The sequence below is a fragment of the Oryctolagus cuniculus genome, chromosome 20, assembly GCF_051225735.1.
Source record: "Oryctolagus cuniculus isolate XC-2025 breed Fujian yellow rabbit chromosome 20, ASM5122573v1, whole genome shotgun sequence".
Lineage (NCBI taxonomy): Eukaryota > Metazoa > Chordata > Mammalia > Lagomorpha > Leporidae > Oryctolagus > Oryctolagus cuniculus.
This window is the reverse complement of record NC_142886.1, coordinates 45,032,276-45,058,585: the sequence shown is the minus strand read 5'-3', so window position 1 is coordinate 45,058,585 and position 26,310 is coordinate 45,032,276. Positions and strand designations below refer to the sequence as shown.

Genomic DNA, 26,310 nt, shown 5'->3' with positions numbered 1-26,310 from the left:
CGTGCGGGTTGTGTTGATTGAACATCAAGGAGACAGTCGGTACCGGTACCGGAGGGCATCAGATGCGGGACACCTGGCGCCAGCCACTGACGTCAGGAGGGGATAGGTGTTGATTGCTGATTGGCTGACTGCTCCCTCCTGCTCACCTTGCCCGCACGATTAACTGCGGATAACAGAATGTGGTTTTGTCTTTAAAACTCCCCCCACACCCCGCCCTGACTACTGCAACTCGCTGCCGTCTTCCCCGGACTTGCTCTGTGGGAAAGTTAGTGGCCAGCCGGCTAATGAAGACTCCTAATTGGACCTCAAAGTCTCGCTGGGTTTTAATCGGTGCCCCGGCAACAGATCTTCCTGTATCTGCTGCCAGCACTCCCGCGTGGACGGGGAGGGGGCAGTGACCCAGGACCCAGCATCCAGAAGGCCCCTCCCTACTCCCCGCCCAGCAGCCCAAGTTCCCGCGAGAACACGGGTGTGCAGGAAGCCCCAGGGCTGGCGCTGGCCCTTGTGTGGCCCATAACAGATGTTTGTCCTGCCTGGGACCTGGGTGTGGGAGCATGGCGCAGCCAACGCCCTCGATGGGTGTGCATCTGCCAAGACCTGCAGCCATCAGCCGGAGCCCTGCGGCGGGCAGGCGGAGAGCTGGAGACAGGAAACCGCGCTCTTCCCGGCCTCAGCGTCCCACCGAGGGCATGACAGAGCGCTCACGAGAAAGGCCATCCTGAAAAAGCTGCGGATCGAGGTCAAGAGGCTTTTCTGCTCAACTTATCTCCTTCGAAAAGATTTATTTATTTGAAAGGCAGAAGGAGGGAGGGAGGGAGGGAGGAGAGAGAGAGAATCTCCTTCCCGCTGGTTCACTCCCCAAATGCCTGAAACAGCCAGGTCTGGGTCAGAAACTCCCTCTAGGTCTCTCGCGTGTGTGGTGGGAACCCAAGTGCGAGGGCCAGCTTCTACCAACTAACTCCCGGGTGCGTCAGCGCGAGCCTGGATCAGAGTGGAGGAGGAGACTCGAGCTGGCACTCCTCTCTGGGATAAGGCCACCCCAAGCGGCAGCTTAACCTGCCCAACTGTAGCATCTGCTCCCAAACTTATCTTCTCATCCCATTTTCCCCGTGAACTTAAAAAAGCTTGTTTTTACGTCTTTGAAAGGTGTGACAATAGAGTGGGAGAGGGAGTGGGAGAAGAGGGAAGGGGAGAGCTCTGTCCACTTGTCCACTCCCCAAATGCCCACAACAGTCAGGGCTGAGACAGGTTGAAGCCAGGAGCCAGGAGCTTCCTCCAGGTCTGCTAAGTGGGTGGCAGGGACCCATGTATTTGAGCCACTCTCTGCTGCCTTCCAGGGTGCATGCAACAGGAAGCTGGATTGGAAGCAGAGGTGGGGCTCAGTGCCAGTCACTCCGATTGGGGATCAGGCCCTCCAATCAGTGGCTTAACCCACTTTGCCACCACACCTGCCCCTCCATGAACGTGCCCTCATATACCCATTGCAGAGATGGGTAAGCAGTGATTACGGCCACAGCACCGATGCGTGGTGGAGCCAGGTGTGTCTGGATGGAGTGTGGATGCATCCTACCCTCACATAGCCTCCCTGGCTCCAGGGTCAGACTCCATGCTGGGCCCTGGAGCACAGGGAGGTGCACAAGGGTGCTTGATGGCTACTGTGAGGTGGTCCCAGGCTTCATCCACGCTGAGAAGTCAACAAGCGGCCCCTGATCACCTGGCTCAGCTGAGAAGGGCGACCTGAGATGGGCTTGTGCTCCGAGGAGCAGTTATGTTCCAGGGTGTAGTGACTGAAAGTGGCCACGAGGGGGCGCTGGGCCCCATGCCTTGCTGGGGGCTGCTGGCGACTGGGCGGTGCTCATAGCATGCAAATCCCTCCAGTGGCACATTTATACAGGTACATATTATAACACACCATGTGAATATAAATAGACTGACAAACACAAATGAGACTGTAACAACAGTTCACACAGGCTGAGAGCCCCGAATCCAAAATGCTCCCACATCTGAATGGAGCACCAATGTGATGCCACGCGTGGAAACTTCCACACTTGACTTCGTGTGACCAACTGCAGGCAAAGTGCAGGTGCACTAGGCATGATCCTACAGGGGGCAAGGCGTCTGGCCCAGGAGTGAAGATGCCGGTTAGGATGCACATCCCTGCACTGGAGTACCAGGGTCAGCGCCTCGTGTCCGCTCCTGACTCCAGCTTCCCGCTGATAGGGACCCTGGAGGCTGCGGTGATGGCTCAGGAGCTGGGTCCCTGCATCCACATGGGAGACCTGGACTGAGGTCACCTGGCCCAGCCCTGGCCATTCCAGGCAATCAGAGTGACCGGCACTGAGCCCCACCTCTGCTTCCAATCCAGCTTCCTGTTGCATGCACCCTGGAAGGCAGCAGAGAGTGGCTCAAATACATGGGTCCCTGCCACCCACTTAGCAGACCTGGAGGAAGCTCCTGGCTCCTGGCTTCAACCTGTCTCAGCCCTGACTGTTGTGGGCATTTGGGGAGTGAACCATTAGATGGGAGCTCTGTGTGTCTCTGTCTCTCAAGCAAGTAGAGAGTAATTGCATAAAGCGACCTTCAACTACATGTCCAAGGTGTCCATAAAGCGAAAAGAATTCTGGGTTTGGACTTGGGTCCCCGCCCCTGCTGTCTCACAGTGTGTGGGAATCCTGCTCCCAAGCGTCTCAGGTAAGGGATATTCGACCTAGCAATACTACACGAGAGGTACAATCGAAAGCCGAACCTCGCACTCATTTTGCCCACAAGCTGGTGGAGCGAGTCAGATGGAGTGCCCCCTCCCTGACCCGGGGCCTGCAGGGCCATGTCCACCCACGCAGCCTCCGCCTGCCCCCAGGGAGCAGAGCTGCTCCGAGGAGGAGTGGGCCAGCCCCCGGGGCCCCTCTGTCACTGCGGGGGGTGGGGTGCAGCTCACAGAAGCCTCCCCCGTGTCAGAGCAGGGTCAGAGGACATCTCTATCGCAAAGCCTCCAGACGAGGGCTGGGCGGGTGTTTCTTGCACAGTGAGGAGGGGAAGGAGAGAGAAGGGACGTTGTTCGTGGGGTTCTGTGTGGTGGGCTTGCTGCCGACACCCGGGGCCCCCTTGGGTCCAGGCTTGGGTCCAGGCCGGCCCGCATGGCCGGCGGCCTCCTGGCCCAGCCGCAGGTGGGATGCGAGGCTTCTGGGCGGTGGGTTTTGCGGGTGACCTCTGAGCGGCAGAAGCATCCGCATTGCTCCCTGTGGGCTTGAAGCTGCCGCCTGGCTCTGGGCCCCAGACTTGGGTTCTGGCCCTGCTCCAGCCCACCCCTCTCTGGACCTTGCTTACTGGGGAGCCTGGTGCTCAGAAGTCCTTGCTAAATGCAGAGAGGCCGGAATCCGTTACAGGGGGGCCTCCAGGGAGAGCCTGCGAGGCCGGGACTGTCAGAGAAGCCCTTGGATAAAATCCCCAGGGAAAACACAGGCTGCCCAGTTAAACCGCAGCAGCCACGGCGTTCCCAGAGTAAGTATATCCCATCCCTGCACTGGACGGAGCAGGCTACGGGCTGCTCACAGCCCACCAAGAGTTCAAGTTAAACCTGGCGCCCTCCATTTTCCTCCTCCACACCTGACAACTTCATGCAGGACCTACCTCCCACCTGAGAAATGCCGCTGTTTCAGAATTTGTGCGGGCTCCAGGCCTTGTTTTTTTTTTTTTTTTTTTTTTTTTTTTTTTTTTTTTTTTTACAGGCAGAGTGGATAGTGAGAGAGAGAGACAGAGAGAAAGGTCTTCCTTTGCCGTTGGTTCACCCTCCAATGGCCGCCACGGCTGGCGCGCTGTGACTGGCGCACCGTGCTGATCCCAAGGCAGGAGCCAGGTGCTTCTCCTGGTCTCCCATGGGGTGCAGGGCCCAAGCACTTGGGCCATCCTCCACTGCACTCTCTGGCCACAGCAGAGAGCTGGCCTGGAAGAGGGCAATCGGGACAGAATCCGGCGCCCCGACCGGGACTAGAACCCGGTGTGCCCGCGCCGCTAGGTGGAGGATTAGCCTAGTGAGCCGTGGCGCCGGCCGGGCCTTGGGTTTTAGCTCTTCTGAGAACACCATCTGTGGCCCCTGCCATCTGGGTGACCTAGTTTATCAGGAATTCCAGAGAAGCCTCCAGCCAGAGCCCAAATGTGGTAACTTCTCTCACAGACAAATTCTTGGAGGGTCTCTATGGCCTAAATATAAAGAATGGATCAACGCAGAGTGCCAGCCATCCATTGGATAGTCATTCAACAAACGCCGAAGGCCCACTCTGCAGCAGGAGGTGTTAGACAGACCCTGGGGAAGCCAGGGGGTTCCCAATGACCTCTGGCCTTGAAGAGCTTGACCTTTACAAAGCTACAGACTAAGACACACAGTCATAGAGTGGTATCGCGTGCCCCTAAACGCAGGATGAAGGCGGCAGGATCGCTGTGGTGCAGGCAGGCATTCACGCAGGACAGAGTGGGGGTCATCACGTGGGCTGAAGAGGCAAGCGTAGGATGAGGCCCCGGCCTGGCTGCCAGTGTGCAATGCACACACGTGGTCCTCGGAGGCACCACACTCACCGGCTGCCCGGCTGCCAGTGTGCAATCACACACGCGGTCCTCAGAGGTGCTGTGCTCGCTGGCCCTGCTGCGTGGAGCCGAGTTGCCCAGGGCGGGGAGCTGGACCTGCCACCTCCCCAGGTCTCACCACACAGGGCTCTCCCCATCTTCTTTTTCCATTTTTTGGATCTGTTTAGTCATTTAAAATTTATTTGAAGGCAGAGGAGATGGAGGGAGATACCTCTCATCTGCTGGCTCTTTCCCCAAATGCCTGCATCAGCCAGGGCGGGGCCAGGTTGAAGCTGGGAGCTGAAACTCCATCTTTGTCCCCCATGTGGGTGGCAGGGACCCAACTACTTGAGCCGACACCTGCTGCCTCCCACAGTGCGCATCAGCAGGAAGCTGGATCAGAAGCAGAGCAGGTGCTCTTACACGAGATACAGGCGTCCCGAGTGCCATCCGACTATGTGCAAACACCCAGATCTGGCTGATTTGATGTGAGTTCCACCAGGGACACGAGGGAAGGAAGGGAGAAACGGTGGGCCCTGCACCGCATCTGAAGCCCACAGAGCGGAGGACCAGGCACGAGCCAGATTGGCTTCCGAGCTCCTGTCTCCTCCCTGTGGATTCAGGTCGGTCCAGGCTCCTAGGAGGCAGCGTGAATGGTGTCCAGGGTCTCCCAGCCTGGGGAGGGCAGTGCTGTGTGGCCGTGAAGGAGTGCACAGCACCTGCTGTCGGTTTCCCGCAGGAGGAGGTAGCGCTGGTTCTGGCCCAGCTGTGCCTCCTGGCTGGGCCGCTTCCATTCCCGAGTCGCTTCCTGTCTAAGTGTGAGGATTCTAACCCTGCACCCAGGGGACCAATACACAAAAGTAAAAATAAAAAAGTAAAAACAAACAAACAAACAAACAAACAAAAAAACGGAAGGCCTGCTGGTGCCGGCCAGATGGAGCAAGCCTGTAACAGATCATAACTAAGAACCCCACAGAATTCCACCAACTCTGACAGACAAGCAGCAGGTGGATCAGGAGACCTGTGGAGCCGGCTGAAGCCCCAAAAGTCATCCTACCTGCCCACAGTGCGGCCCCAGCCCTCACTGCCCCTGCTGCGGCCCCAGCTCCCACTGCCCCCACATGGTCACACAGGCCCCCATGGGCCGTCTGCCCCCTCGGAGACCGGGGAAAGCCATGGTGTGATTCAGTTGGCGCCAGAAGGCCTAGGGACCAGGGGAGCCGATGGTGCCTATCCCAGTCCAAGAACAGGACAAGACCCAGGTCTTACCTCTAGCAGGTGGGCAGCAAGAGCCAAGTCCCTCTCTCCTCCACCTTGTCATTCTATTCAGGCCCTGGACAGAGAGCAGGTGGCCCGCCCACGGCAGCGAGGGCAATTCACCTGCTTTACTGAGTCCAAATGCTAACCTCATCCAGAAACAGTCACGGATGCCCCGGAAACAGTGCCGAATCGAGTCACCCCCGGCGCAGTCAGGTGGATGGATCACCAGGTCTGCTAGTGCTTGGCTCAGTGCCTGCGCACAGAACGCACGGCAGGAGGCGCAGCGCCCGTGGACACAAAGTTGCTTTTCTTTGGAAGCCTGGTGCACAGGCTCTGGCTGCTGGCTGGGGCTGCGCCATCCCCACCAGTGCCAGCAGAGCCTACCGGCGGTGGGCCCTCCATCGTACGCGTGCTCATCCTGATGGACCCTGCTTTGATCTTGTCTGGAAGGGAGAAGTCCCTTCCTGCTCCCTGGGAGGGCACCTGCCGGTGGCTTCCGCCTCGTTCTGCAGCTGGGGAGGCTGCCAGCTGGAGTGAACACCACGGAGGCTGGCCTGAGAGTCCCCCAGGCCCAGGTTCTGGGCATCTCACCCAAGATCACTCAAATCCCACTCCTGGGAGTGGCGTCCAGGCCCCCTCCCTGTCCCCAGTCCCCCCCGAAGGCTGAGCCAGCCCTGTCATGCTTTGGGCGTAGCCCTGCAGAGAGCTGGGCTCAACTTGGCTCTGCTGTTGGAAGAAGGCGATTCTGCCCTTCCATGGAAATGCGCAGCCCCCTCCCCCCACACAAACACAGCCCCAGGCCCCCTCGTAAGCTGCCCTTCTGGGCTCAAGCTCCTGTGCTGGAGAGCCCGCCTTACAAAATGAGGTGAATGCAGGCCAAAGAAAAGCCGGTGTTCAGCGTCAGGCATGTGTGGGCGCTCCGTGCTTCTCCTGGGCACCACTGGCAGTCTGCTGAGGTGGGTGCTGCCATCATCATCCTCGTTTCCAGGCAGGGAAACTGAGGCACACGTGGGAAGGAAGCGCATCACCCCACAGCGCATGCCAGAGCCACAGCACGTGGCCACGTCTGCATGCCAGCATCGCAGTGGACCGAGAGAGCATTTGTGTGGGCAGGGAAGGCGGGTGGCATCGCCACGGCAGCCTAGATGCGCCCGGGCAGGAGGACACCGGGACGCCCACACACAGGGAGACTCCTGGAGCCATCACACGTGGTTACAGCACATCGCACATAGCCCAGTTCACGGTGACTTGATCTTTGACACCGTGAGCTCGTCTGGGATGGGAGCAAAGTCTGGGTTCTCTTTGGTCCCAGTGCCCAGCAAGACAGATGTTCAGCACATTTCCTATTTTAGAAAGTTTGCTCAATTACTTGCCGTGAGCAAGCCGTTTCTGCAGCAGATACACACGGGGTGGGGGCAGCTCTCCGCTGTGTGCCCCACACGCCCGGACCCACAGGACTCGGGAAAAGACGAATATTGTTGGAAAGCCTGAGAGCATTCCAGAATCAGAGGGAAAAGCAAGTTCACCCTGCTGGAAACCGTTGCCGTAGTAACAGCCGACGCAGCAGGAGAGAACGCGGTCGCTGCAGAGCGTGGCTGTGATCAGCGATGATAAACGGACATTTGCCCAGCGGGGAAGACAGGCACGCAGGGGGGTGGGCTGGGCAGACCACGGGCCACAGTGAGACCTTGGGGGGTCTTGGGGGCCCAGAGCCCCAGCTTGGTTTTAGAGGAGTCTGGCGGAGACCCTCTGGAGATGACTCCACGCCCCCCACTGCCCCAGTGAGCTCCCCCACATGCCGTGGCTTCCTGTGCGAAGGCGGCCACGCCTTTGAGGGTTCCACCCCTGGGAGCTCCTGCCGTCCTCACTGGTGGCAGCAGTTAAGCAAACACAAGACAACAGGAGTGGGCCGGCGCCGCGTCTCAATAGGCTCAGCGTCACTCACGGTCATTCTGGTGCCACAACAGGGTCAGAAGCCGGAGAAAGATGGCGTCCAGGCCCCACCCCCACCCCCCACCCCAGCACGTGGGAGGAGCAGGAGAAGGAGGCGACCAGCTCAGCAGAGTGGGCCTGGGCCCTGGGCAGGATCCCGGCAGGGAGGAAGCCAAATGCCAGGAAAACGACTTGGCTGTGCCTCAGAAAGGATGCCAAGGTCAGGAAGGACTTTTTTTTAAAACAAAGTCTTGCTTATTTGTTGGAAGGTAGAGACAGAGAGAGGGACAGATCTTCCATCGACAGGCCCCTCCCTCCATGCCCACCCCAGCAGGTGCTGGGCCAGGCCAAGGCCGGGGGCCTGGAAATCAACCCAGGTCTCCTCGGGTATTCACTGGCAGGAAACTGACTGGGAAGCAGGGGAGCCAAGACTCGACCCAGGACTCCGGTGAGGGATGCAGGCGTCCCAAGCGTGGGGTGGGGGTGGGGGAGCTGCACCAGGGACAGAGAGGGTGGAGCCAGGAGCTGGAAGAGCAGAGACCATGACCCACAGCGGCAGCTTTGAATCCCACGTGACTGATGGCCCTGCCTCACCACCTCCTGGACCTTCTGCAAGCATCCGGTAAGAAGCTCTTTCCTGGCAGGGGGTAAAGGTCATATTTTTGTGTGCTGACACCACCCCCGCGTGACTCAGGAGGAACTGCACTGTCTCTTTGATCGTGCATGCTTTGCATACAGCAGGCACTCAATAAATGCTCCCTGGCTCGTTTGGGTAAAACGAAGCCCTGGTGGAGAGGAAATTCTCTCGGAAGCTCGCTTGTCTGCCTCTCGAGAGTCTGCAGGGGCATCCCCAGATGAACGTGCTTGCCAGCCCGGGTGTAGACGGAGCTGGGCTCCCCGCGGGAAAGCCTGGTCCAGCCGCACCTGGAGAGGATCTGGGGCTCTCCCGGGGGAGTCTGAGAGCGCGGCAGGACGCTGTGGCTGCCCGGGCTGCCGGGAGGCATTTTCCCCGGGAAGAAGACGCCTCCTTGGCAGCTGAAAGCTGGCGCCTCCCTGGCCCAGAGGCGCCCCCAGGAGGCTGTGATCACAGCCTTGGCCCTTGTGGAGGGGTTGGGGGGGGCGGGGGAGGAGGGAAAAGAGCAGAGCTCCCTGCCTGGGTCTGTTCACTCTCGATTCACCAGCAGCAACTGCGGCTGGCGACATTCAGCGTGTGGTTCGTGGAGGGCAGGAGGCGCCAGGCTCCGTCCCCTGCCGGGGGGGCGGACACAGTCGCGTTGCGTCACTCCCAGCCCCTGCCCCTTACTTGACCTGGGGGAGCACAGCCCAGCCCCGGACTGTGGGCATGTTGGGAGGAGACCCAGTGAGTGGGCAGGGAACGCAGCCTGCAGCTCTGACTCCACACGGGCGGAGGGCCAGGTCAGCTGGAGGGAGGCTCCACCCTCAGCTCTGGTCACCTCCTCATTTGAGCGAGGCGTTGGAACAGAGCTCCCTTGAGGACTGGCGAGCGGGCTGCAGATTTACCCTAAGAGTTCATTGCCTTGAATCTTACTCAGCCAAAGGCATCATTGGTCACAGGCAGGTTACCTGGTGCCTAATAAGGAAGCTACCCATGTGTGCACGTACCTCAAGGGGACTCTCAGGGACTCCCACCTCCCGCGGTGGCCCACATGCCCATCCCACACGCTCTGTCCTGGTAGTCACACACGCTAATCACTGGAACAAGTAGCTCCCATGTGAACTTGTGCATTGAAACGGGGAGATGAGCTACACGTGTGCCGACCTTGACGCATGCAGAGGTGCATGGGGAGGAGCTGGGCCACCTGCTACCAAGGGGTTGCGTGACATTTCCCAGGTAGCCATAGGTGAGCAGACAGTAGGGGCCGTAGGCTGTCACCTTTCACGGGAAGTGACGGGGTGTCAGGACAAGGCACCTCCAGGCTCCAGGGAGGGCAGGAACTTCAGTGTTGCTCCGCACTGTTGCGGGGCCCAGGACAGGGCCTACTCCACACTCGGTGCCTGTTTGGGGAGATGAATGGAGCAGAGAAAGCGCTCATTCCAGGGACAGGTCCCACGGCCCCACGCATTTTACAGAGCAAGAGTAGGAGTGAGCTAAGAAGGGAAGGGAAGGGAAGGGGCGCCACGCCCTGGCAGAGCGCTTCAGCCTTCCAGCAGGGATCCCAGAGCCCTTCCGAGCCTCGATGGCCTCCCACCACAGTGACCGATCGTCCCAGCGACCTCGGAACTGTCCTGGTTTCAGCACCGAAAGTCTGAAGTCGTGCAAAGTCCCTCAGAGCTGCAAGGGCCACAAGCAACGCCCCACGAGCCATCGGCCGCAAGACCTCGAGCGAGCGTCCACCTCTCTGGGCTCCGTCTCCTCACTGGCCACCTCGCAGGTTCACACCACGGGACTGGTCCCAGGATGAAAAAAATGCAGCTGGGAAAGCCCAGAGCGCTGAGCCCCGCACGTGGCGCACCCTCTGCACGGGAGGAGCCGGGAGCTGGCAGCGCTGGGGCTGGGAAGTTTCAGGGACGGGACGCGGGGCGCAGCTGGGGCTGCTGGGTCATGAGCTGGTGGCTCTGGGCAAAGCCGGAGCACAGACCCAGGGCTGCTCAGCAAGGTGGCACGAGACCTGACTTCGATCCAGTCTTCTCCTGCTTCCACTGAGCTCTGCCCGCCCCTGAATCCCTCATTAAATATTCATCAGCTCCGGCCCTGGGCTGGGGGGAGTAATCCTGACATAAACAGTACAGTAGCCTTGGCCTTCCGGGGGCCTTGGATGAGAGGACGGCTCCGGGGAAAGCGGGCAGGGCACCAGGACTGAGGGGCAGGCTCCAGGGAACGCGGGCAGGGCGCCAGGACTGAGGGGCAGGGACGACTCCTCTCCCAGAGGAGCAAGCTTCCCTCCTCCAGCCTTGGGCACCAGCCTGTCTGAGCCCTGGGACAGCCACGTCCGCCGGAGGCCACTCTGCCCACACAGGCTCCAGGGAGGGCCGGGCCAGACACGGCCGCTCAAATCGGTTTCGTCCTAACACTTTGCGATCCATCAGCTGTCGCTGCTGGACCATGAGCTCTTGGCTCAGACCCAGTGTGGACCCCAGCTTAGCCGCCTCCCACCTGGGTGGCTCTGGGAAGACCCCAGGCTCTGAGCCTCAGAGCCCCGCTCTGTACAGTGGGTGTGCTGGCAGACCTGCACTTCCAGGGTGGGTGTGCAGGACCCCCGCCCCGGCTGCGGCAGGCCTGCCTCACTGTTCACGTGAGAGGGTGCCGCTCCATGCACCACGTGTGTTGGTGCCACGTGGGTGACGCTGACGAAGATGACGGAAGGCCGTGATCGCTTCTTTTTGGTCTCTCCACACTCCCAACACAGCCTGTCTGCAGGGCCAGCCGTGCCTGACTGATGTGGCTATGGGGACACACAGCAGGTGCAGTGGGACCCCCCCATGGTGGGGGGGGCGGGAGGCAGGGCTGGCAGGAAGTCGAAGAAGGGTGAGGAGATGCAGGAGGTACTGCTACAACTTGGCAAAGAGGGGGTGCAGGAGGCCCTGGAGAGCTCACTCGTCACCTCCATGCTGCTGGAAGGCGGCTCTCAGTGCATTTCCAATCAGCTGGCAGAGCTTCCTGTGGGGAGAGAGACAGGGGTCCCCGCGGGGTCCTAGCTGGGGGCTGAGTGGGGGGCTGGAGCCAGCTGCTCCCCACCCCTCGCCTCCATCCTTTCCTGAGTGAGGCATCCCAGGGGCCAGGGGCCTGGCAGGGAGGGACCCCTTGGGGAACCCTGCCCTGATCCCGGAGCTGCCCGTTTCTGGCGGCCAGCACAGAGCCTACCCCGGCTCCCAGATGTGCGCTGTCACGGAGCACTTGGAAGAAACCCAAGCAGCCAAGACAGGCGGCAAAGGAACCCAGCAGGTGCGTGCATGACTTGGCTTTCTAACTGCCACCTGCAGCTCACCTGTGAGGCCTGTCGGCATCCCGAAGACAGGAAGCAGTGTTGGAGCAAGGATCCAGAGCCGGGACACGGGGGCCGTGTTCCCAAGGGATGCGTCACATTCCTTTTCCCAGGAGGGGCGGAAAGATGGTTGTTCAGAACACAGGCTTGGGGTGGGTGGTTTGCATCTGGCTAGGAGGCCCATGGCTCGTTCAGAGCACCTGGCTCAAGTCCTGGCTCCGGCTCCTGACTCCAGCCTCCTGCTCATGCCAACCCCGGGAGGTGCCAGGGACGGCTCAAGCAGTTGGGCCCCTGCCACCCCCGTGGGAGACCTGCGCTATGTTCCCGGCTCTCGGCTTTGGCCCCCTGGCCATTGTGGGCATTTGAGGAGTGAACCAGGAGATGAAAGTGCTCTCGCTTGCTCGCTCGCTCGCTCGCTCTCTAATAAAACAACAATAAGAACAGCAACACAGGCTGAAGAAAATCTGCTTCGAGACAAGGTGCAGCAAGAGGGACCGGATTCACTCTCCCAACTGAAAACAAAATCAAATATTGGAACACGTTTTTCAATACTATGGAATCAGGCAATAAAGGGCAATGACCTTCAAGAGCCGGGATATAGACAAGGTGAGCCTTACACCCAGCCGCTTTACTGCCTGGAGAAGGCTTCCGGGCTGTGCTGCAGGGAGCCAGGCAGGCTCACACATGTGGCCCAGGACTGACAAGCACGTGTGTGCACAGACAGCACACCCGCTCTCGGCCCAGGACTGACCAGCACGCGTGTGCACAGACAGCACACCCGCTCTCGGCCCAGGACTGACCAGCACGCGTGTGCACAGGCAGCACTCCCACACGTGGCCCAGGACTGAACAGCACGTGTGTGCACAGGCACCGCTCCCACACATGGCCCAGGACTGACCAGCACACGTGTGTGCAGAGGCAGGAAGAGAGTCACCCAGGGCACCACAGAGAGCAGTGCCTGGCACCCATACAGGGCAGAAACAGGGCCGGTCTCCACCAGCCACTTGGAAAATCTCGGCTCCCAGGACACTGGGTAGCATACGTAGAACAGCCTCGCCTCCGTGGAGGGAGCAATAAACCCTAGACTAAACATAGCTCTGGTCTTGCCTGATAAAAGCAACACCTGACCACACACACACACACACACACACGCTCACCCGGGCAGCTGAAAACAAAGCCCGAGAATGTGTACAGGAATACAGAAACAGCTCGCATCGAACAAGGTGCAACTCCCACGCCGGGCATCAGTCCAGAATCATGACGCACGCAGAACAGCAAGAAAACATGAACACTGGAGGAGACAAGACAATCAGTCAAAACCACCCAGAGCTGATAGATTTAGAATTAGCAGATAAACGTTGAAACAGCTGTAGCCATTCCAAAAAGCTAGAGGAAGCACTGAACATGTTAAGAAGAGAATGGAAGACTTTTTTTTAAAGACTCAAAATCTTCTAGAGGGGCCAGTGCTGTGGCGTAGCAGGGAAAGCCACCGCCTGCAGTGCCAGCGTCCCATATGGGCACCGGTTTGAGTCCCAGCTGCTCCACTTCCAATCCAGCTCTCTGCTGTGGCCTGGGAAAGCAGCAGAAGATGGCCCAAGTCCTTGGGGCCCTGTACCCACGTAGGAGACCCTGAACAAGCTACTGGCTTTGGATCAGCCCAGCTCTGGCCATTGCGGCCATTTGGGGAGTGAATCAAAGGACAGAAGACCTTTCTCTCTTCTGCCTCTCTCTAACTCTGCCTTTCAAATAAATAAAATAAATCTTAAAAAAATCTTCTAGAGATGAAAGCTACAATGTCTGAAACGAAAAACACGCTGGCTGGAATTATTAGCAGACTAGATATTGCAGAGATTAACAGCTCTGAATTGGAATAATGAACAATAATAACTATGCAAATGAAACATTAACAGAAAAAAAGATTTTAAAAAATGAACAGAGCATCAGTGGGCTGTGAGGCAGCCTCAGGCGGCCTATATGTACAAACAGAATCACCAAAGAACAAAGAGGGAACAGAAAAAACTGTGTGTGGAATTTCCAATCATGTTGCAAAATATAAACCCAGAATGCAAGAAACTCCGCAAATCCCAAATCCAAGACACATGGCGCTAAGGGAGCTCAGACTCAGATTACTCAAAGCCAGTGACAAGGAGGAAACCTTGGACAGTCAGAGGGGACCGGCAGTGTGGCATAAGTAGGCTAAGCTGCAGCCTGCGATGCTGACATCTCTATGTGCAACAGTTCAAGTCCTGGCTGCTCCACTGCCAATCCAGCTCCCTGACAGTGACCTGGGGAAAGCAGCAGAAGATGGATCAAGTGCTTGGGCCCCTGTCACACAGCTGGGAGATCTGGATGAAGCTCCCGGCTCCTGAATACGGTCCAGCCTTGGCCGCTTTAGCCACTTGGGGAGTGAACCAGCAGATAGAATACCTCTCTCTCTCTCTCTCTCTCTCTCTCTCTGTCTTTCAAGTAAATGCGATTTTTTAAAATAATAGATTGGAGGGGCCAGTGCTGTGGTGTAGTGAATAAGGCCACCACCTGCAGTGCTGGCATCCCATATGGGCACCCGTTTGAGTCCTGGCTGCTCCATTTCTGATCCAGGTCTCTGCTGTGGCCTGGGAAAGCAGTGGAAGATGGCCCGTGTCCTTGGGCCCCTGCACCCACATGGGAGACCCGGAAGAAGCTCCTGGCTCTTGGCTTTGGATTGGCTCAGCTCCAGTCGTTGCGGCCAACTCAGGAGTGAATCAGCGGATGGAAGACCTCTCTCTCTCTCTCTCTCTCTCTCTCTGCTTCTCCTTCTCTCTCTGTGTAACTCTGACTTTCAAATAAATAAAATAAAATTTTAAAATAAAATAAAGTAATAGATTGGAGAGGCACTGTGAGTTTGATTCCCAAATATGTGCTTTGGGCAAGTAATTTTGTCTCCTTAAGCCTCAGTTTCTTAACCTGTAAAATGGATCTGCAAAATGATAAACTAAAGCAACAACAGTCCAGTATGCGATTTGTAACATACTAGGGCGCTTTAAAACATGTGTGGGAAACAAAGAAAGGTGAGGTTACTCTGGTATAAAAGATCCTGATATCTCTCTGTTTTTTCATCCACTCCCCTGAACGTTTAAAGATCCCTCATATGCATGGATTTCAAAACCTTTTGGGACCAAAATAAACTTGGCTTTTAATGCCATCGTCGCTGGCTTTTTCAAGTGCCCCTGTGCGGAGAAGTGAGACGTGTGACAACAGGAGCAGGAAACCGAGTGGGGAGACCCAGCAGCCTGCCGCGACCTCCCCGCTGCAGGTCAAGTGCGTGTCTGCCCCTGGAGCCAGCGCAGACGCTAAACATATTATTATCTCAATAACAGAACATAATATTATCTCAATAATAGAAGAGTTATGTGTGATAAGCTAACAGAGGGGCCAGTAGGGGGACACTGTCGCAATCCAAAAGAAGGCCAAGACGAGCAGAGAACAGATGAGGAAAACAGGAGACAGCTCCAGGAGCTACCGCGGGCCGTTTACATCCAACCGCCCCTCTGAGCACACGCGTCCAGTGCACACGACATGAGCTCTGCATTGAAGAGCAGACGGGCAGAGTGGATTTTAAAAATAGGCTCTGCACCGTCTGTCCAGACAAGAGCCGGCTCTGCAGCACTTTCGGCAGCTTTACTCTCGAATGGCAACCCGTGAAAGCAACCAAGATGTTCTGTGCTCAGCGAACGGATACATAAACCGTGGCCCACCCAGAAGACTGAGCGCCGAAAACAAATGAGCGACGGAGCCACGCACGAAGAGACGCAGAGGAAACCCAAGTGCACACGGCTAAGGGCAGGAAGCCAGTATGAAACGGCTGTCAGCGGTTTGAGTCCAACCACAGAGCAAAGGGTAAAACCATAGGGATGGCGGACAGGTCAGCGGTCGCCAGTGACTGCGGGGGAGGAGCGATAAGCAGGTGCCAGACCCTGAAAATACACACGTGAGGCCCCCGCATTACAGGGCTGCCCAACCCAGAGCGCGGCCACCACCACGGGTGAGCCCCACAGGGCCGCGTGGGTGCAGGCTCCTCAGCGGAGGCAAAAAGTACTGCACGGTGAGGGATGCTGATGATGGGCAGCCTGCCTTCCTGAGAAATCACGGTGCCTTCCTGCCCGTGTTTCTGTGACTTTAAACTTATCTGAGGGGCTAGTGCCCCGGCGCAGTAGGTTAAGCCTCTGCCTGTGGTACCAACATCCCATATGGGCACTGGATCGAGTCCTGGCTGCTCCACTTCCAATCCAGCTCCCCGCTAATGCGCCTGGGAAAGCAGCAGAGGATGGCCCAAGTGCTCGGGACCCTGCACCCACGTGGAGATCCAGAAGAAGCTCCGGGCTGCTGGCTTCCGCCTGGCCCAGCCCTGGCTATGGTGGCCATCTGGGGGGCTGAACCTGTGGATGGAATATCTCTCTCCTCCTCTCGCTGTGACTCTGCTCTCAAATAAATAAAAAATAAATATTTTTTTAAAAAGAAGCTGCGGGAGACACCCACATGCGTATCAGAGCGCCTGGGTTTCAGTTCACGGTCCCCTTCTGACTCCAACTTCCTGCTCATCCACACACGCAGGAGAATCAGACTGAGCTCCCCGGGTTCCTGACTGCGGTGTGGCCCATCCCCAGCTGTTGCAGGCACTTGGGTGGAAGATTCTCTCTCTTACTCTCTCTCTCTCTCTTACTCTCTCTCTCTCTCTCTCCCTCTCTCTCTTTCAAATAAATAATTTTTTTAAATAATAGGTTGAAGTGGCACGTGAGTTTGAATCCCAGATGTGTGCTTTGGGCAAGTAATTTTGTCTCCTTAAGCCTCAGTTTCTTCACCTGGAAAATGGACTTGAAAAGTGCCGGCTCCAAGGGGCTATCGTAAGAGTTTGGTGAGATCCTGGGTCTGGCCGAGAGCCTTCCCAGCACGTGGTAAGGGGCAGTCCTGAGTGAGGGGCCGAGGAGGGGTCACCACAGCTGGGTCTCCATCTCTTGGGGGTGGAGGAGCCCCCACACATGGCAGAGCACACAGCAGGTGCCCACAAACACTCCAGCCTCCCTGGAGACTCGCCCCAGTGTCTTAGCTCAGAGACATAACCCCTGTCACCAGCCAAAGGCCCAGAGGCTTCAGACACCGCCTGGGAACCGGCCTACGAAATTTCTCTAGATTTTTGTTTCCTTAATGCTCACACTCCCCTTACAAAAATGCAGCCTTGTGACGTCTCCCAGGAAGACCTAATCAGAATAAAATATTTACATCTTCTCAGTAAGGATTTCAAGCAGAGGGGCCGGCATTGTGGCGCAGTGGGTTAAGCCACCACCTGCAATGCTGGCATCCCATATGGCTGCTGGTTCAAGTCCCGGCTGCTCCACTTGAGATCCAGCTCCCAGCTAATGTGCCTTGGAAAGCAGCAGAGGACGGCACAAGTGCTCGGGCCCCTGCACCCACGTGGGAGATCCAGGGGAGACCTGATGAAGCTCCAGGCTCCTGGCTTCAACGTGGCCCAGCCCTGACTGGGGAGTGAACCAGAGGATGGAAGATCTCTGTCTCTGTCTCTCCCTCTCTCTGTAACTCTACCTTTCAAACAGATAAATCTTAAACTTTTTTTTGAGATAATAGACAACTTGTATTTTAATGATAATTCTTTAGGAAAAAGTAGCAGATTGCCAGACCCCCTCCCGTTCAGTTCCGGGGCCAGCAGTGGGGACCGGAAGCTTTTGCTAGTTCCTTGCAGCTCCGTCAGATCACCCACCAGGCCCTTGCTTGTAACTATGGCCATTTCAAGAGGTACCAGATTCACCTCTCAGCTACTACCAGGTGCCTTCCATGATTTTTTCCCTCATAAAAAAAATGATTAAAATGCAAATTAGCATCCTAGGGGTTAGGACACCTGCACATCAGGGTGTCTGGGTTCCATTCCAGCCTCTGGCACCGGACTCCAAGTTCCCGCCAGTGCAGACCCGGGAAGTGGTGCTCACGGCTCAAGCAGCTGGGCTCTTGCCTCTCACAAGGAGACCGGGCTAAGCTCCCACCTCCCAGCCTCTGCCCCAGCTCAGCCCGACTGTTGTGGGTGCTGGAGAATGAGCCAGCAGACGGGAACTCCCTCCCTCTCTCTCTCTTCTCTCTCTCTACCCCGACTCCTCTCTGCCTCTTAAACAAATAATAAGCATATTTAAACATGCAAATTAACTGAGAGTCTCCCCTGGTCCAGGGGTGAGAAGAAGGGGGCTGACAGGGGACCTGCCAGCGGCTCAGCCACTCTGAGACCTGCACAGGACATTCTCCCGGGAACACAGGCCCGGCGTCACCGGGGCGCTCCAGGCGAGACTGTACCCCCTCACCCAGAGCTGTGCATTGAGGACAGAAGTGGTGGATTCCCAGCCCTCAAGCACAGGAACCTTCCACTTCCCATCCAGCTCTCTGCTATGGCCTGGGAAAGCAGTAGAAGATGGCCCAAGGGCCGGCGCTGTGGCTCATTAGGCTAATCCTCTGCCTTGCGGCGCCGGCACACCAGGTTCTAGTCCCGGTTGGGGCGCCGGATTCTGTCCCGGTTGCCCCTCTTCCAGGCCAGCTCTCTGCTGTGGCCAGGGAGCGCAGTGGAGGATGGCCCAAGTGCTTGGGTCCTGCACCCCATGGGAGACCAGGAGAAGTACCTGGCTCCTGCCATGGGATCAGTGCCGGACGCGGAGGCCATTGGAGGGTGAACCAACAGCAAAAGGAAGACCTTTCTCTCTATCTCTCTCTCTCACTGTCCACTCTGCCTGTCAAAAAAAAAAAAAAAAAAAAAAAAAAAAAAAAAAAAAAAAGAAGATGGCCCAAGTGCTTGGGCCCCTGCACCTGTGTGGGAGACCCAGAGGAAAATGGTCCCACAGCAGCCATTCCACAGGGCACAGCCTGTAAGGAGATGGCCCCTTCCTCAGTAGTCGCTGGATCCTCTCCCAGCAGCAGTGCACTGGGCTTGGCCAAGATCTACAGACACCTGTTTGCCCTAGAGAAAGCCACTGGCAGCCCCAGGATGAATCCAGCCGGCACCCCTGTTCTGTTTGGCCCATGTGGTCCCAGTCTCCAAAGACGGCCCTGTCCAGTCCTCCCTCCCCTCCAGACACCTGTGCCCCCAGCTCCCCCATCGACAGCTGCAGTCCGAGTCCCCTCCCCCTAACCTGGGCTGCCCTTAGGCCAAGAGAACACTGGGGGACGCCCAGGGCTCCCAGGCTGGGTCCTAGGAAGCCTGTATCTTTGTGACTTGTAGTTGCTGGGACGGTCGCTGTCGAGGAAGCCGGTGCTGTGCAAGGAACAGAGACCCTGAGACCTCCGAGCTGGGAGGAAGCCCACGCCACTGGAAGAAACTGCTTCGCGATGGCAGCCGGGGGCCGAGTGGCCTGGGGGCACCAGACACGCGCCCAGAAGCTGTGTTCTGCACGTCTGGGCGCCAGCGTCTCCAGCTGACCCTGCTGGCGCCACCGCTGCAGAATCAAACCGTTGAGCCGAGTCCTTCCCGGATTCTGGCCCCATAGAACCGTGAGCGGAATCTCGATGGCCGTGAGCCACTAAGTAACAGAAACGACAAGCAGCAAGGAACTCAACGCGAGGGACTCACTGTGGTCGGAGCTCTGTTCTAATTAGCTTTGGCCAGCGCTGCAAAACCCAGGCTGCACGTGAACACAGGGGTTCAGGTTTCTTTAAAAGCCAGAGGCACCTGCAGCCCCGGGCCTGTGTGTGTGTGCACGGGCAAGGGGCTGGAGCTCGGGGACAGCTCCCAGTGCCCCCTCCAACCAGGCCCCGCATTCCAGGCCAACACAGCCTCCCACCCTACTCTACTCCATTCCACGGGGTCTCTGCCCACCCCACCCCAGCCCAGCTCCCTGGCCTTGTCTCCTCCTCCCTCGTCACCTGCCCCCTCTGCTCCAACCACACAGCACCTGCACCTCCCACCTCCCACAGCTCCTGCAAGCTCCGTGCCTCCACTTTGCCTGGAATGCCCTCACTCCTACATCTGCATAACAGCAATGCAGCCTTCAAATTCAGCTCGAGCCCCACCTCCAGAAGCCTTCTCCGACCTCCTGAGTGGGGTCAGCAGCTCTCCCGGGCCCCCAGAGCACCTGTGTTTACCTTCCTCCTGTCATGTGTCACAGCACAGCGCCTCTGTCCCACCTCGTCACCCAGCATTTCATGTAGGAAGGGCCCAACACACAGGAAGCATTTGCTGAATGACTAAATGAACAGTTCCCTAAGGAAGGCAGTTTTGTGCCCATTTCACAGATGGTGAAACTAAGATCAAGAGAAGTGGACTGTTCACTGCCTCTCTATGAACAATGGTCACTAACCCAACAGCCAAGATCTTTATCTTTTATGAGTCATCAGACCCCCAAATGGGTAGAGTCGTGTCCCTTGCCAAAGATATGTTGAATTCTAACCCCCGTCCCTTTGCACGTGACCTTATTTGGAAACGGAATCTCTGCAGTTGCCACCGAGATGTAGCATGAGGGTTGGTCCTGGGCCACTGTGACAGGTGTCCTTATAAGAAGAGGAGTTGCAGGGCCGGTGCTCTGGCGTAGTGGGTAAAGCTGCCGCCTGCAGTGCTGGCATCCCATATGGACGCCGGTTCAAGTCCTGGCTGCTCCACTTCTGATCCAGCATCTCTGCTATGGCCTGGGGAAGCAGTGGAAGATGGTCCTAGAGCTTGGGCCCCTGCACCTGTGTGGGAGACCTGGAGGAAGCTCCCGGCTCCTGGCTTTGGATTGACGCAGCTTCAGCAATCGTGGCCATCTGGGGAGTGAACCAGCGGATGGAAGACCTCTCTCTCCCTCCCTCTCTCTCCCTCTCTCTCTGCCTCTTTGTAATTCCACCTTTCAAATAAATAAAATATTAAAAAAGAATTGGAGCCACCGCACAGGCAGAATGCCACGTGACGACAGAGGCAGAGGCTGAGTGTGGCATCCACGGGCCCAGGAGCTCCAGGACTGCAGGCATCACCAGGACCTCAGAGAGACAGGCCTGGGAGGATCGTCTCCCAGTGCCTTCAGAGAGGCCTGAGGGTGGGCTCCTGGCCTCCAGGACTTGGGAAGAATACATCTCTGTTGTTTTAAGGGGTCATTTGTCACCCAAAGGAATGAATGGGAACCTCTTTAAGATTTTGTTTCAGAATGCACATGAGCACAATATTCTGCAAAATCGGTGGATGGATGAGCTTCAGCCGGCCTGCAGAGGGCCTCTGGTGCCCAGGTTCCTGGACTGCCCTCGCAGTCGAGCATGGACCACGGAAGGAGGCGTATGCCCGTCCGCTCCATCCTGGTCCTGGCTGGCAGCTGAGCCACCCTGGCTCCCCACTTCTCCCCTGACTCCGATGGGGACGGTAAAGGCACACCTGCCCAGCACAGGTTCCCACCTGCAGCAGGTGTGTTTGCTTATTTATTTATTTATTTGGCAGGCAAAAAGACAGAGTGGGAGATAGATACAAAGACAGAGTGCTCCCACCTGCTGGCTCATTCCCCAAACGCCTGCAATGGCTCCCGTTGGGAGGCTGAAGCTGGGAGCCAGCAACACAATCCAGGTCTCCCCGGTGGGTGGCAGGCACCCAATTACTTGAGCTGTCACCTCTGCCTTGCAGGATCTGCACTGACAGGAAGCTGGAGTCAGCCGCAGAGCCGAAGATGAATGCCCAACCTGCGAGGCACTGCATATCTCACACTGTCTTTCCCTTTACTGTCTGTTTAACATGATTACTATTATTAGCATCCACCTGGCCTTGATCCCACCCATTCTTCTAAGAAATGCTTTTCTGAAGACCTACTACGTGCCAGGCCCCCAGCTTGGCCCCACATCTGGCCCATTCGCTGCTGCGCCTTGGCCGGACCCAGCACTTCTCCGGCACTCTGGAATCACCCAGAGAGGAGAGCCACGCCCCCGCACCTCGGTCTCCCGGATCCCCTTCCCGGTGCCTGCTGCAGGGCAGCCCATCAGCGTTTGCTGGACACGTGGACGGGCTGCACTAACCTTCTCTGCAAGCTGCCCTTTGCGCAGAGAAGGAGTGCCTGCGGGGACAGCGCCTGACACCACGCCCGGGGCTCTGGCCACACACTGCCCCCACCCGAGGGTAGACGGGACAGACCAACGCCGGAGAGCGACCCACAGGGGTACGCCCACTAGGAGCTTCAGAGACCACTTTCCACTTTCCACGTGGCGGGGGAAGAGCTGTGTCACCCTGGAATCTGTCCAGCCCCTTCCTGTTCTGTGTCTTTCTTGGGGTGACACAGAGAGGTGGAGACCCCAGTGGCTCGGCTCTGAAGTCCAGCTGTCCTCCTTACTAATGGCACGCTGAGGCAAATCCTCTCATCTGGCTGATGTGAAGTGGGGGCGACAGGCTCTGGGTCAGAGACTTGTAAAGAGTTACTGGAATAAAGGGTGCTGAGTGCCTGGCACCGGGCACACAGTAGGCGCTCACCAAACCTTAATGTCTCCTGCATCTGTGTGCACTTCATGCTTCTGTTTCTTGCACCAGCAGAATACCAAGCGTTTAACAGGCGCTAAGCATCTGCCAGCAGCAATAAACTGACCGAGTGACATTTGAATTGTAAACAAACGAGAACAGAAAGAAGCCGGTCTCTGTGCTGGTTCCGCCTGCAGGTGTTGAGCAAAGCCTCGTGTTACCATAGCAACTGAGATGCTCTAGCCAGCCCAGGGATAGCAATGATCAATTTATTTTGTAACCATGGAAATGGCAGCAGTTCCCTGGGTTCCAGAGCCAGCGCAGAGACTTCCTGTGCACATACAGTGTGGATTCTGCTGCTCTTTTTTTTTTTTTTTTTTTTTGGTTATTTTAAAGTGACACATGAAAACTGTATATATTTATGGAGCAGTGTGCGATGTTTCCATCCGGGTATCCATTGTGTGATATCCAAATCGGGTAAACACATGTATCTCCTCCAACATTTACCATTTCTGTCTGATTAGTGGGTGCTAAGCCATAGTTAGAGGGGAGAGAAGTTCAAGGGTGCTGTAGCGTAGTAGGGTGTCCGTGGGTGATGACAAAGTATTACACAAAGCTTGTTAGAAACCTAGAAGAAAGGACTCTGCGCATTTTCACCATAAAGAAATGATAAATGCACTTAGAGGCTTCCACTGCAGGTGACGCCTGGGGACCAAGAGAGTGTCCCCTGGACTTCATTCTCTGCAGCAGGTGGGGTCCCCGCTCCTGCCCAGGGCACACGAGGGAGCCTGGGCCTTCCCTGGCCCTCTCTGGCCCTCTGCTCCCAGCACAGCCAGCCCACAGGCCCCCAGAACCCAAAGTCTGATCGGGTGGACCAAGGCTTCCTCCCCCAGACCCCATGTGGCTCCTTCTGGAGCCAGATGCAGCAGTCAGCCCCTGGCGTTCCCAGGGGCCACGTTGGGCTGGAAAAAGGCGGTGTTTCCCTTTGTTCCAGCTCAGGAGAGTTAAGGCACAAAGACAGGGATCCCCGAACTCAGAACTCGAGGGGGGCACAATCAGGTGGCGAGAGGTCTCTTGGGAGCCTGCTTTGTGCGGTGGGCGGGGAAGAAGGTACTCATGGCTACACGGACTCAGCACAAAGCAAATACGGAGGAGGCCAGCATGGCCGGGCACAAAGGGTCGGTCTCCGCTGCGAGGCGGAGAGGAGCGAGGCTCGCGAAAACAAGGAGTGGGAGAAGCGAGTCCGTCCACACCCAGGTTCGCGTAGGGGGCAGCCGGTGGGGGATGGGTAGGGAATGCTGCCCGGGGTCCTCTCAGCCTCCCCCTAGCCAGCAGGGCCTGGGTGGAGCAGCTCGGTACGTGGACTAGCAGGGCGCCTCGCCCGCCCCAGCCCGGGCCGCGCACCAAGTCGGGGTGCCTGGCTCGGGACAAAGCGGATCCCGGCGAGGCGCCGCGGCCCCAGCCCCAGCCCCTCCCGCCGCGCCCCGCCGAGGCTCGCGGTGGGGGGGAAAGGCGCCCGTTACCTGCGCGGCCATAAAGGACAGGTCCATGGTGTCGCTGCCGCCGCGGTTCCTCGCTGCTGTTGCTCCTGCTGCTGCTGGGGGAGCGGGCGGAGCCGCGAGCAGGCGCCCCCGGACCCCGCGGCGGCGGCGCACACCTCGCAGCCCCAGTGTGGCTTCGCGTCCCGAGCCTGCACCGCGCTCCGCGCTCCGCGCTCCAGACAGCGAGTGCGCTGGGACCCCGAGGGCGGGGCGGGGCTCGAGGGACCCGCGCCCCTGCACGTGACCAGCCCCAGCCCCACCCCGGGGTGGGGCCCGCAGAACCCTCGCGCGCTGCCCGGGTGGGCCGCGTGGGGAAACTGAGGCTTGGCGTCGCGCAGCTCGTTGGCGCAAACACGGGCCTGGAACTCGAGTCCAGAGCTCTGGGAGCCCAGCCCGGGGCCCCGGGGCCTAGGCTGGGGGCGGTGCTGCCTTGCAGCTGGCGGGCGTCGACCGGACACCTAGCATCTGGCAGGCACGGGGCCCCTGGCTTTCCCGCCGTGCTGCTGGCCCCAGCACTGGACAGAGCAAGGTGTGACTGCACTGAGCCTCCGTGTCCTCATCTGTAAAGGAGGTGACAGCGATGCCCTAGGTCAGCGAGAGCGCCAGCTGTGGATGGTGCAGCTGGCACGATGCTGCGACGTTAACCACCCGGTCACCCCCGGTGAGCGTTCAGGCCACCCCGCTGCGGGAAGTGGTAGAACCGCTCAGCCGCTGGGTGTGTCCCGGATGGGAAGTTGTGTCCAGGAGCCTCACTGCGGAGACCCACCCGTGCTCCCAGGGGCCAGGGTGACATTCCCACAGGGATCAACATTTGTCCCCCAGCACAGCCCTTCGGAAGTTCTTCCGGGTCGTTGGGCTCATGTACGAGTTTTTGCGTGAACCAGTCTTCATTTCTCTGTGAGCAGTGGCCAGAACTCCGGCTGCCTGAGCATACGGTGGCTGCAGTTTTTGCCTTTAAAGAAACCGTTTTGCACCGGCTCGCATCCCACCAGCAGTGAGTAAGAGACGCCTACCCAGCCTCCTCAGCACTTGCAGCGTGATGGTTAATTTTGGGGTCAACTTGGCTGCCCGTGGGTGATGGGGGTAAACATTACTTCCAGGCCCAGCCACGAACGTGTTTCTGGATGGAGTCGGCAGTGGACACAGTAGTGAGCTGCTCCCCGTGGGCAGGCATCTTCTAATCCAGGCCCAGGGCAGGAGGAAGAAGGAACTCACCTTTCAGCCTGCCTGGCTGCTTGGACTGGGACATCTCATCTCACCTCTTCATCTTCTGCTCCCGGACTAGGAGCCTCACCCTGGGCTCCCTGGTGCTCAGTCTGTGGTGGGTGACATCACTAAGCCCCTGGCATGCAGACGGCAGACAGTGGAATGTCGCAGTCCCCACAAACGACCAGAGCCAGTTCTCTCCAGCAAACCTCCTCTCCGGAGTGGGCAGCTGGCCTAGCAGTTTCGTTTTGTTTTGCTTTTGATTTATTTATTTGACAGGTGGAGTTATAGACAGTGAGAGAGAGAGACAGAGAGAAAGATCTTCCTTCCATTGGTTCACTCCCCAAATGGCCACCATGGCCGGCGCCACGCCGATCTGAAGCCAGGAGCCAGGAGCTTCTTCCTGGTCTCCCATGCAGGTGCAGGGGCCCAAGGACTTGGGCCATCCTCCACTGCCTTCCCAGGCCACAGCAGAGAGCTGGACTGGAAGAAGAGCAACCAGGACTAGAACCCGGCGCCCATAGGGGATGCCGGCGCCACAGACGGAGGATTAACCAAGTGAGCCACGGTGCCGGCCCCCCTAGAAGTTCAAACAACACTTGGACTCCCACACCTCAGAGCCCCTGGGTTTGCATCTCAGCTCCACTTCCCATTCCAGCTTCCTTATACTGTGCATCCTGGGAGGCAGCAGATAACGGCTCAAGTGTTTGGGTTCCCGCACCCATGTGAGGGGCACGGGTGTGGGTCCCAGGCCTGCTGTCAGGGGCATTTACAGAGTGAACCAGTAGAGGGAAGATCTCTGTCCAACTGTCTCCCTGCTTTTCTCTCTTCCTCTCAATAAATAAAATCCTAACAGTGAAATCTGCTCTTATATATCTGTGTATTTCCTGCTGCTTCTGTTTCCCTGGAGAGCCCTGGCTGACACAGGCCGGGTGGGTGATGATGTGGTGATGTAGCCACTTGGAGAGCCGTGTAGGAATGGCTCACTGTGGGTTTACTTGGCTTTTTCCTAATGGCTAATGATGGCAGGCAGCTCTCCAAGTGCCCGTTTGCCATCTGTGCATCCTTTTTAGTAAAATATGGAGTCAAGTTTTTCACACTTTTCTAATTAGATTATTTGTTTGTACCCTTGAGTTTTCAGAGTTCTTTTTATAGATTAGAAACAATTCCTCCAACACAGAGTGGTGGGCAAATGTTTTCTCGCAGTCCATGGCTTGTCTTTCCAACCCTTCAGAGGATCATGTACAAAGCCATCCCTCTACGTCTTCGTGAGTCCAGTCTATCCATTTGATTCCTAGGGACTGTATTTTGTGCTGTCAAGTGTCAGAACTCTTAGCCTAGCTTGAGATCCTGAAGATTTTCTCCTTTATACTTCTAAAAGATTTATGGCTTTATGTTCTGCATTTCGAGTTAAGTTTTACATAAGATGTAAGATTCAGCAGAG

At 57.6% G+C, this 26,310-nt stretch overlaps 1 protein-coding gene across 1 annotated transcript in view; it reads right to left on the bottom strand.

Moving 5' to 3' along the window:
* The window catches only part of C20H14orf132 (chromosome 20 C14orf132 homolog), a 30,381-nt gene extending 6,350 nt beyond the window's left edge, over window positions 1-24,031 (bottom strand). The window contains exon 1 of the mRNA XM_008249376.5: window positions 23,643-24,031. Coding sequence (XP_008247598.1) covers window positions 23,643-23,669 — 27 coding nt within the window. The 5' untranslated portion in view covers window positions 23,670-24,031. The remainder of the gene's footprint in view (window positions 1-23,642) is intronic.
* Between the last annotated feature and the right edge of the window lie 2,279 nt (window positions 24,032-26,310).